This window comes from Corvus cornix, chromosome 2, assembly GCF_000738735.6.
Source record: "Corvus cornix cornix isolate S_Up_H32 chromosome 2, ASM73873v5, whole genome shotgun sequence".
In the NCBI taxonomy this organism is placed as follows: domain Eukaryota; kingdom Metazoa; phylum Chordata; class Aves; order Passeriformes; family Corvidae; genus Corvus; species Corvus cornix.
The window spans coordinates 7,893,945-7,906,187 of record NC_046333.1 but is presented as its reverse complement, the minus strand read 5'-3'; the positions used below and the strand labels follow the sequence as shown (position 1 = coordinate 7,906,187).

At 40.7% G+C, this 12,243-nt stretch overlaps 1 protein-coding gene across 4 annotated transcripts in view; it reads right to left on the bottom strand.

Annotated features, from left to right (window-relative positions):
- RBM33 (RNA binding motif protein 33) overlaps positions 1-12,243 on the bottom strand; it is a 101,309-nt gene that overhangs the window by 10,758 nt on the left and 78,308 nt on the right. For 2 of the 4 annotated variants that reach the window (XM_039569988.1, XM_039569995.1), the window contains exons 16-17: positions 9,639-9,842; positions 8,063-8,251 (exon numbers count right to left, since the gene is read on the bottom strand). In XM_039569988.1, coding sequence (XP_039425922.1) covers positions 8,063-8,251; positions 9,639-9,842 — 393 coding nt within the window. The remainder of the gene's footprint in view (positions 1-8,062; positions 8,252-9,638; positions 9,843-12,243) is intronic. The other 2 variants (XM_039569991.1, XM_039569998.1) reach the window with 2 other exon arrangements.

Below are 12,243 nucleotides of genomic sequence, written 5' to 3'. Positions count from 1 at the left end.
TCAAACAAATCCTCAACTATCTTCACTTGCAAGTATGAACATTATTCATCTAACAAATATAAAACAAATATAAAAAAATATATCTAACAAAGATTTATTTGTGTTCTGATTTTGGAACAATACCCTCTTACTTACTTTACTACTTAAGCCCCGAGTTTTATGTTTTTAGAACACTGATTGTCAGGCACACATTTGCCACATGTGTAGGTCCCAAACTGCTGCTATCCCACCCTGAACAGATGGACTACTGGCTGGGCATAGAAATTAGAGTCCCACTTCAGCAGAAATTTGAAGTAAAATAACTGTATACTCATCCTACTGGATTATTTCTGTCTTTTTGAATTTGGGGTGATTTGCAGTTTAGACCTGATCCTGCATTTAGATGATGTTCACAACTATAGTCAGAAGAAAATATTCCTTGTGTACCCTGTGGTATTTTATTAGCTCAAAATATTCAAGGCATTATCTCAAAGACTTACTGCATCAGCTTCTGCTTTTGTTGATTTCAAACACACAAGCTAGGAAAATACATCTAAAAATTAATTCATTTGCAAATCTTAATCATGTTACCTTCCTAATATAACACACTTAAACATTTTCATCCCTTTGGAATAATTTGGCAGCTGTTTTTTTTCCAGTGATAACATTCAATAGCCCCTCTCCCCCTTTTAGAACACATTATCCCAGAGGCACAAACACCACTGCTGATGGGCTCAGCCTTGGCCAGTGGTGGGTCCATCCTGGAGATGGTTGGCATTGGCTCTATCAGACACAGGGGAACCTTCTGGCAGCTCCACACAGAAGCCACCCCTGTAGCCCCCCCCCCACTACAAAAACGTGGGCATCAAACCCAATACACATTTCTCAAAAAGTAATTCAGTGTGTTGCTCTTAGACTTGAAGCAGCACCACAAGGCAGCTATGAGCACCACACAGGACTAAGGACAGCTGCTCTCTCATTTTCAAAGAACAAATACTCCTACAGCTGATGCCTTGGGGTGGCCACCTAAAAACAGAGGCTAGACAAAAAAAAGAGAATAAAAGTAGGTATTGATTTGAAGGGCTTTCAAAGGTACACCCCAGGCAGCCAAAAGGCTCCACCCAAGATGGACCCTGGGTGACGGGTTCTTCACACTTTTATAAGTTTGGTCCATTTGCATATCAGGGTTAATTCTCCAGTTATAACTTCAGTTAATGATGTAATTACCCCAAGTTTGCCCCTCCTCTTCAGAGGCTTTTAGTTTACACATTTTGGGCCCGGGACAATTGAGGTGTCCTTGGAAAGCAGACCTAGAGAGGTTAGTTATGTCTAACCAACATGAGAGAACAGTGGTTAACAGTCCACACAAAACTTCAGAGTTACACACCAGGCAGTACAGGATTTGAAAAATATAAAAGTTAAAACCTAAGGTATCATTCCCCCCCTTTAGAGGCTTGACAAGGGCTCTACCTTGTCGAGACTATTCTAAGTATCTACTCTAACAGCAGTATACATCTAACAATAGTATCACCACAGTACATGCTTACTACTACAATAGTAGGCATCACAGCAGTCCTTGGTCTTATGATCTTCACTGACAAAACATATGGTTCTATCTTTCCCAAAGCATGATACCTCACTAGGAATTTGATCTGAGTTTGGGATTATTCTGTGACCTACAGATTTTGAAAGGCCAGTGGTAGGAGGCAGAGAAGGATGCAGCCTCTGGAGACCAGCTGGTTCTAGTGAGCATCACCTGACTTCTCATTTAATGGGAGGCCTCCCTCTTCCTCCACAGAAGACTTCCCTATTGCCACACCGTGTGACACCAGATTCTGCTATCATGAACTCCTAAACTGAAATATCACAATCCTCCCAAACGTCACAGCTCTGAGAAAACAACTTCATTCACATCTCTTTAAGTTGACCTAGTAAGATGTTCACCAGAGGATGAAAACCTCTTCTGGGATCCACTCAGGTGTAAAGGATTGACAATACACACAATAACTTCCAAGGGATTTCAAGTGACTGGTTACTTTACAGATTTGGCTGTACAGATCTACTGTGCAGCACTTCCTGATAGCAGCCTGAGGTCACAGGTATTGTGGGCATGCTCCTGTTGGACTCTGGAAAACAGAGATTACATTCTGACACATTTCTAGCATTAAAATAAAAAGCTAGTTTAGAGTGAGGAACCGTATTTTATATGGAATGGATTTAGGAAGCACAGAGCTCATACTGATCTTGACCGTCTCCTTTTTCTGCTTAGGAATTGCCATGGGAAGATGCAGATCTTAGGCTGAATGGAAAATTCAAGAAGCCCAGTATTTCATAACCAGACTTTTGATTCAGAGTTTACCTACAAACTGTTTTAAAACAACATACTATTTCAACAACTTAAAAAATAACCAGCAGCTCTGGCTTTTTCTGCAACTGAACTATCACCAGTGGCCAAGGCATGAATATCATAAAAGGACCATTCCCTCTGAATGGTATTTCCTTAGGCCTGAAGATCTACACTACCCTCAAATTTCTCCTCTACCCACAGTCTGTAATTAAATTTGCACTTACTTGTACAATATTGAAATAGCCAGTTAGCAGCACATTTATCTCAGTAAAACTCCACTGCAAAACCAAGGGCCTTGAGACAAACAGCAGGACATCCTTAAGTACAAAGCAAGAGATTGTTTGCAGCAAGCAAACATCTTTGACACCAAAACTCTCAGAGGTTACACAGAGAGCAAGAAGTTAAAAGGAAGATTACAGAGGACTGGGAGATGGAAACCAAGCAGGTAGGAATGAGACTAGAGCAAGCACTCATTTCAACTATAGGAGACACATGTGAAATGAAAGTTCCTCCTTCACTTAATTTCTCTCACTGAAGTAAATGACTGCCCAGCAGACCACATGTTCAGTAATCAGTGAGTTTGGTATTAGGAGTGGCAACTCATATGAAGCTGCTAAAATCCAGGTCTATGCAAAATGAAAGTGTAAACCTTCCCAACCAACATCATCTCTAGTGTGTGATCCAAGGTACTCTGCAACAAGTCAAATAGCAGCACAGCAGGCACTTTCTGAACAGAAAGATCAGATTCTATTTACTCCTCCCTCCCATCAATAAATGCAGACATGTTTTTATTGTCCTCGCAGTCTCCTGACACCTGAAGCATCTTTCCTAGCAGTGACGCTTCCCAGCCACTACCAGCAGGCACAGAGGCTGGGACAGAATGTATTTATTTCACCTTAACTGTTGCAATTGATCTCTTCCACCTTCTGTTCCTCCTTCCTGCTTTTCTGCCACCTTTGACTTCCTACTATCTACCCTTAAAAGTACTCAGCTTTCTTTCTCCATATGCAAGGTGTCATGAGGGGAAAGGCTGTTCTGTCCTCGAGCTAGGCATCTGTAGCTCACACACAGCTCTACAGCAAGGCTGAACTGGACAGGCTCATGATGGAGCTGCTCTTCTTTTCCCCCAGCCCCAAGGATGGAGCAGGACTGCCCATGTCTTCTCTCCCAAAGCTTCTGCAACAGGTAGAAAGACCACAGTGGTCCCCATGTAATCCTGAGCACATTAAGCCAGAGGAGAATCCCCCTGCTGACCTGCAAGAGCCATGTTCTGGGTGTGCATCCATGGCATTTCCACTGATGCCTCTGTGAACTAAAGATAAATCCAGCAATCTGGAATGCAGAGTCAGGGCAGCGGGCTGGCTGTGGCTGCCTTTACCCCAGCTGAGCACTAGGTAGCACTGTCACTCCAAGAAAGCAAAGCCAGGCACGTCAACGTTGGAATTGCTTTTTCTTTCCCAGACCAGAAATGACAACGTTAGCAGAGTAAAACCCCTGTTTGTAGAAGTACTCAAAGTACACCTACAATCCCAACATTCTCATCACCTCTGATATACAATAGTATATCTTTCCTTTTTTTTTCTTTTTTTAAGCCTCAGAATTTATGATCTTAAATCTTCACAAAGCAATACTGAGATTTTGCAGTGATTGGTTTGCAATCATTTGATGTAAGAAAACATGATTAAAGATGACGATGATGGAACACCTCCACAGAACAACTCCCCCAGTACTCAAATTATCTGGAGATCTAGAAAATGGTCCATTCTACCTGCCACCATCCTAAAAAAACCCAATTCATCTGAAGGTGGCAATAACTAGCTGAACACAAGCCTCTTTAGACAGTGTAAACATTAAACCTGGATTCAAGAGCACAAAAAATATACAAGTTCTGTTTTTCATGACCTTTGCAACTAATTAATAATCTACTTTATCAAGTGGTTCTGGATGGATGTGTACTGAATGTCACTGCTCCAGCACCATCCTCAGGAGGCTTTAGTTTGGTGGTGTGCTTTTTCTTCTGTACTTTCCAACACTTTGGAATACATAGTTTTATTTATAACATGTAATTATTTTAGAATCAGCAATGAGATTTTACTGCAGACACATTATTTGTTTCTGAAAGCTTATCTTTGCCAGAAAGAGTATGACAGCAAAGTGTATGCTGGAAGGAAGCCCTTCTGCTAATTTCATCATGTTTGAGTTGTAAAAGGCAGCTATAACAAAGGGGATGTTCCTGGAGCCCCAAAGATTTTCTTCTATTCAATGTGAGAATCTTAATGCTATTTTTTTCTCCTACGTTAATAACAGAACACCTTTAGTGAAGCAGGGATGAGAATTAAAGTTTTCAATGATTAGGCAATAGAGGGTATTTCAAAGGTTATGTATGGGAAAGATAATTTTCAGAATTTCTCGAGTATGGAAGGGAAAAATGCTGAATTTCCAACTTCAACTCTAAGTTTTCCCCATCCTCTCTTATGCATGCCCAGTTATTCCCAAACCCTGACTCAATGAAAGCTGATGGCAAAGCTCGGAGCATTGAACATCATAAACTGAGGGAAGCTTTTAACTTCCCTTCTCAAGGTTTGTGCAAGGTACTTGTACCTCGAGAATGATACTGACAAGACAAAGCTAAAAATAAAACCCTAACCCAGAAAAGCAAAGTAATCTCTTCCTCCCTGTTAACTCCATTGATAAATTATAGGCTTTTTCCACAACTTAAACTGTTATGCCAGCAAAGATTCACCTTCTGAGAAAACACACACAGGATGATCACACTGGAACAAATTCAGGGTATTTGGAAACAAGAGCTGGTGTGGGATCAGTTGCTTTGCAGATGCCCCAGCATGGAAGGTAAAGATTAAGCAGAGGTCCTCCATCAGGTGGGACAAATGCTCATGCTCTATTCTTCCTGTCAAAGAGCAGGGAGATCCTTAGGAAGTATTTCTTCCTCCTCTCTGCAAGCTCTGTCTCAGTGCAGCCACTACCACGTTCACGTCTTGACTGCAGCAGAAATTGATACATGAGATACTTGGATTTCTGAGCTGTGTTTGCACGTTGCTTTGAAGCAAGGTGCTTGTTTAACATCAGAGGTGTATGTGCCACAGTTTGTGAACCTTTACCTTTAATCAGGGATTTGGGAGTTGGATATGTGTTATTTCAAAACACTATCCAGGCATGACAAGAACTTCTTAAGCTCTGATTCAGACTTAAATTTCATTTACAATTGCAAAAAAATAAGGACGAGTTTGACATATAACACACTGAAGACAAATAAAATGAAAAATCTTGATCTCAAAAGAGTTCAGTTACTTAAGGAAAATTCTGCTGAATACAGTCAACAGCTGAAGACAGGATATTCTACATCTTAAAGACTGAGTCAGAACTGACTCACCCTTCCCTCCTCTTACTATTTCTTCAGCTCCATCAGACACCATCTAAAAACCTGGGCACCTTGCCTAATTTCTAAAAAAGCAGCTAGAATTTCTCACCTTGCTTTTTTCTCACAATTGCCATCTCCCCAGATCCCTCCTATTCCAGTCCATCAAGCTGCAACACTTCATCTTAGAGGGCCAGAGCTCTGCACTACCCAAGAGCTGTTTGCTCTGGTCCATGCCTCTCACGCACTGTCCTCACACAGAGAGCCTCCAAAGCCTGCACGGAAAGAGCCCTTCCAGTCACTACTGGGCTCTCTTCAGCAGCTCACTTCGGCACTCCTCCCTGCAAAATCCCTTACCTGGAGCCCATATTAAAGAAAGAATGAGGAAATAACTGAGTATCCCTTTGCTATCAGGGCCTCCCAACCTCCCAGCTGCAGTGGATTTTGTATAGCACTGAGCACAAAAAATAGTTAAAACATTAATTTACAGCCACGAGAAAATCCACTCGTATACTTCAGGATATTGACCTCTTTGAAAATCTAGCACCACCTATATAAAACTAATTGCTGTGGATAGCAACAATGTAGATTTTCAAACATTATGTTTTCCATTCTTGTCCGCCTAGTCACTTAAAATAGTTGCTGCATCTTCCTCATTCGGTGCATTAACACTTCTGTGGTGCCACTTCTGAAGATGGCATTAAAGAACAAAATCAAAAAGCTAAATATTACATATGGTGGAACCAGTCTTACAGTCTTCCTATAAAAGGATCACTCTTTTCCTGCATATCTCACCATTCATACTTGTGAAACATCATTTAGTCTCAAACAAGCCAGAGAATTTCTAGCCTTCTACAAGTCAGACTTGAAATTCAAGTGCAGAATTAGCACAAAAGCATTCTGCCTCATTAGTTAAATTCAAGCACCTTGTTCAAGTACTACTTCTAGATTTCTGGTAAGGTGAAAATAGATGATGATTCAGAAAGCATAATTTCCAAAGGTACAGTTGATGCTGCTGCAAGAATACAAGTTCTGGAGGGCACAGATATGCATCAAATCCCACTAGAAAATTAGTCATTGTTTTTTCTCCTGTAAGTACATCCTTCTAAATTGGCCTGTGACATTGAATTGAGAGACCAGGGTTTGGAGTCTGCTATGAAACAGCAAGTACTGAATAAATTTTTTAGCACATTCTCAATAACTTCTCTCAATTGTGAGATTTCCTTGCAGGGTTTCTATTAATCTCCTTCTAATATTCTCATGCAAGATTTAGCAAGTAAACACTGAATAAATGTGCTTTGGAACTGTATGAACAATTTCCTAGAGTACTACAGAACACGAAGGCACGAAGTATTTTGTGAGAGTAGTTTTGCTTTCCCAAACAAATTAAACCTCTCTGAATTGATGACGTAAATAATTCAGCATTATTCCATTTACTAAATTAGGAACAAGTGAGGCAGAGTGCTCATCTTTAGGAGAGCAGTGTGTTTTGCAACAGAGAGATGATCCCAGTAATAAAGAAGTCTCATAGAACACCTCCAATTCACACATTGCATTTGTCTGAAAATGTTGTTCCTGTCAAAAGGAAAAAAAATTCTCATCTGTATTTTTCATTATTCATTGACTGATCTTTTTAAATGCAGTAACAGTAAGTCAGACAGGGCCTCCTAAGCCTTTCACTGCTTTGAAAACCTCCTGCTTTCCTAAAGTCATTTAACTGACACATCAGTTCTAGGAGGCAGTTTATGAACAGAAGCTGCACAGCAGATACAACAGTGTGTGCGTGTCATAACCTTGCTCACAGGCTCCTACTGAAGACAACCTTCTAAAAAATTAAGGATCAATAAAATCCTCCAAAGAAACCTGTGTTTTCATCTGAAAAAGTAGAGGATGCTACACAGTATAAAATGTCCACTGGATAGTGGTCATTAAGTGCTTGTACCCCAAGATTGCAATGACAGAAAAAGGTAAATGTCAAAAAAGAGAGTAGGTGCAAGTCAACAATAAACAAGGACAGCACTCAAAAATACATTTGCTTTGATATGACCATCTGGCTATAAAACCTCACAGAATGGACAGGCTTGTATTGCCTAAGAAAATAACAGAAATAGCACAGGAACTCCAAAATGAAAGAGAATTTTGCAGCAGGAATGTGATGGTTAGCAAAGTCCTACTGTACCTCCTGTGCTGCAGTATCATCACGTGCTTGTCTTTGCTACGAGGTGTAGCTTGTGTGGGTGGGGGTGCCTTCAAACATAAATTACCAATAAACACGCATTGTATTTAATGTCAGGGAATTAATTGAGCTTTCCGGAATGAAAGCCTTTTGGCACAAAAATGATAAACCAAGGTTGACCTACCTGAATGGGTCCCACTGACATCAGCAGGTTTTTCAGTTGGACATCAGTAGTTGATGAAGAAAGCCCTTCAACTGACACAATACAGGGCTGAGGTTTGCACTCCACCACTCGCAGGTTCTGTTTATTTGGCATCAAGCGTCCTCGGCCCATCTGGCCTGCTACTCCTCTGCCTCTGCCATGCATAATGACCTGCCAACAACAAAAGTAACAGTATTTTGATTTACTTACCCACTGACTCTGCTTACTGCACTTGACAGAGGATATAAAAGTTGGCTATTTACTTGAAGATTTTAAGTTGATTTAAAACAGCTTGTTGCTGTTTGCTGATTTGAAAGGCTGCTTATTAACATATACAAACCTCTTTTAGCAGGATAACAAGTTATATATTGAGTTATATATACTGCATTCATCCTAGAAGCCTCAGCTCTAGCACAGATTGATCAATCAAGCAGCGGAAGACCTCAGACAAAAATATATAACCTAGTTTTCAACACTGATCACATCAGCAGCATGTGTTCAGCTCCCATATTTTGAATCTGGACAAAAAAATCCAACAGGTGATCCCTCTCCTTTTTCTATTCTTTACCTGCAGTTAAATTTAATGTATTCACAGGATCAGCAAACTGCTTGAAGCACCTTCAATCTCTACTGCTACCAACTCTTGGTCTGTTACCAGAATGGAGTTTTATTTGCAAATGCCTAAATAACTTTAAAGTAACTTTTTTCAAAGTTCCTCTCCCCTGTACTCTGGAGCAGGAAATGCATGGATTTGATTCTTGCAAATTAAATGTTGAACAGGTAGAGAGAGGAAAAATAACAATGAAACAGAGTAACAAACATTAAACAAAGTTAACACTTAACACTGAGTCAACATTCAACAGAGTTTCTTGATTCCCACGTGGAAACCCTATGATGGGTAATAACTTTTCACACCCTTCCACATCAGCAATGAAACTTTATCCTTACATGAAGCAGGGAGATTATGGCCAACAGTTCAAATCCAAGAACTAACTTAAAAACCAAAATCCCAGCCAATTCCAAGGAGTGTGCCAGCTTGCAAATGCAGAGAAGGCACACACTGCTGACACCCTGACCCTTCCTGCCTCCTACCAGTGCATGATCAGTGCAAAAATCAAGTTACAAGATCACCAACTGTTTTGAGTGATACCAACTTTGGGGATCCAGCAAAGAGCATCCTGAAACAGTTACTGTGTGCTCCTGCATATGCAGGAAACAGCCAAAATTAAAACTTAAGCACAATTTCAAAAAACCACTTGGTTTTAAAGCCAGAAAGCACATTGGATATAATCTCCTCCAGTAGCTGTCTCAGGACACACGCACTTCCCCTGGGAGTGCTGAGCCGGCCAGAACGTCAGCAGATGAAGCAACCTGCAGGCACTGCCAGTCTGTGCTGGGTACAAACAAGTCTCTCTAGATTAAAAGCTTTATATGCAATTATGCATCTCGTGGGTCATGCAGCCCTGCGCTAGCAATTGACAAACAGAATGCTGGTTATTTATAGAGCAACACAGCTAGACAGTGAAACTTCTAGCAGCAATATGCATCTAAAAATCACCTTTTTAGGTTGATGGATTCCCTGGATGTTTTTGACTCCTTGAGGAGCTGGTGAATGGATCTGTGCCTGCTGCTGCTGTTGGTGCTGCTGCATTCCCTTTGTCAATGTGACCTTCCGCACTGGCTGCTGTTTCGGCTCCGGGGGTTGTTGAGGCCGCTGGGGTTGGCCCTCTGGGTGAAAAAAGCCAGCATCCTCTCCCCCCTGCTGAAATCAACAACACAACAGCAGCTCAGTGTCCAGGCACTGCACACCCTCGCCCTGAGCAGCCTCCTGCCACATTCCAGCTCACTCAGAGAGTATCCAGGGCTTTGCCTGCTAAAGCAAACTGGGGGCCGTGGCAGGCGCGTGCCAAGGCTCAGCCTGGAAATTACACCTCACCCTAAGATAAATCCATGCTAACTGAAGAACAGTTTACTTTGCTCAGGCTTTATTATAATTACAATGGTCAATCATGTCTTTTCATATACAAAGCAACAAGATGTTTTCAGTTCTCTTTCCAAATCATTCTTCCTTCCAGGTTACATGTGAACTATGGTGTGTGTTATTTATTACTTTTTTTTTTTTTTTTTTTAACATAAAGAGAGACATACACATTGCAGAAGAAGGAGCAAAGAACTGTTGAGGCTGGAAAAGTCGGGCAACTGCTTTGCTCATACTTAAACCTCCAACCTTCCTTTAGTTAAAAACTGGCATTTATTTTGAAGTGCATACTCATTCTGCCAACTTCTCCACCAGCAGCTTTTTAAGCAGTCCCCCTCCTCGGATACTATCTGTACTTGGAACAGTTCCTCAAGGTGTTTTTTTGTTTGCCTTATAAAGCTCTTATTATATATATTTGTAATCATAAGCACAGTGAAACACCATCTCAGGGTCTTTGTCTCTGACTAAGTCCCTAACCAACCTCTGGTAATCCTGCAAAAGCTCTCAAATAGAAGGCATGTCTAAGGGAAAGAAGTAAAATACTATGAAATTACCTTTATTTACAGAGGGTTTTCTTTTCCCTTTCCCTAAATATTCACAAGCCAAAACTCCTTTTGCATCTGTAACATGTCACGAACCAGAGGTTTTCATGCTAACTGGCACATTTCTTGTGGGTAAGGAGACAAAACACAAGGGTGCAGAAGGAACATATTTATGGTCTAATAGCAAGATTATCTCCACTGAGAATACAAATTAGTACCTCTCTGCATTAAAGAAAAGCAAAAGAAACACTTAGTGAGGACTGGTTACTAAGCCTCAGCTAAGATTTGATAAGAAATAGTTTGTGGTATGTAAGCCAGTCTCATGTTTGCAAGTTCAGTTCACAATTTACACCTCTAAATTAAGGCCTCTGCATTATAAAGTATATGCAGGCTACAAGTTCTCAAGTACTTAAATCCCAGACAAATGAGATTCAAACCTCCTTGCACTACACCTCAAAAGCACAATCTGTCACAGGGAAAATCCTAAAGCTCATAATGGCATTTGCCCACAGTGTCCAAAACGAGAAAGCAACAGAAATCTGCATCTGTCTTTTCCACCCCTAATGACGAACAGGTTTTTTTCTCTGCTGAACTGAATGGCCCCAAGTCCTCATGGAAAACTTTTATATATAACCTTTTAGAGTAGCACTTAGTGAGAAATTATAAAGCTTTCCCTTCAGTTCTCTTCAATTTGTATTCAAAAGTACAAAAGCGAGAGCACTCCTGAAAAACCCAAACATATGCACAAAACCTTACCAGGTAAACAGCATTAAAACCTCCTCATTTTAGTATTAGTTCTGATATCAGCACCACCATAAGCCCTATGCCTTGATCAGATAATTTCTTTTATTCAAACCTACAGCAGCTGGAAGATGATTAAACTAAAAAGAACAAAAAAAATTCTAGGAGGAATTTAAATGCAGTAACTGGGATTTAAAATCTAATCTCTGCTAAATGCCTGCTGTGAGAACCATAAATATTTGCAACCATTTCTTTCCAAACCAAAAAACGATCCCAGCACATCGGAAGAGAATCTGAGAGCAAAGCCCTCAGGTACAAAACACATCGAACATGCTCATTACAGAAACTTCAAAAGCAAACAATCATTTCACATAAAAGTCTAGGATGGCCAACAACCACCCAATATTTAACTACCAAGCTCAATTATCACCAAATAAAACTGTATAAACTGAGCACAGAACTATAACAGAGTCAAAGGCATTAGCACACAACATTGGTTTGCACTGATGAAAAATCTGATGGGGTCTGTTCCCTGCTGGGGTCTCAAATGCCACCACTGGAGTTTGCTGCTACCACGATGCTTCTGCAAGAGTCTGAAAAGGTGGAAAGCTGTGGACTTTTTAATGAACTGATACATTTCAGAAATAAGAAAACCTACAGAAAACAATAAAGAAAGGGGATGGAACAAGCTTTGCTTGTTCCTGCAAAAAGAAGGAAAGGAAACTGAATCAAACCCTTTCTTCCCCTTACTGCTCTGAACATTTACTGGTTTTGAGACAACTCGAAGGGGGCAAGCAGACATGAAACTGCAGCACTGCTTCTCAAGAGAGGTCCATGAGCCAGCAGTGTGGTGCTCAAGGCCTAACAGAGCTGAGCATGTCAGCAAGACATTAGTTCCTGTT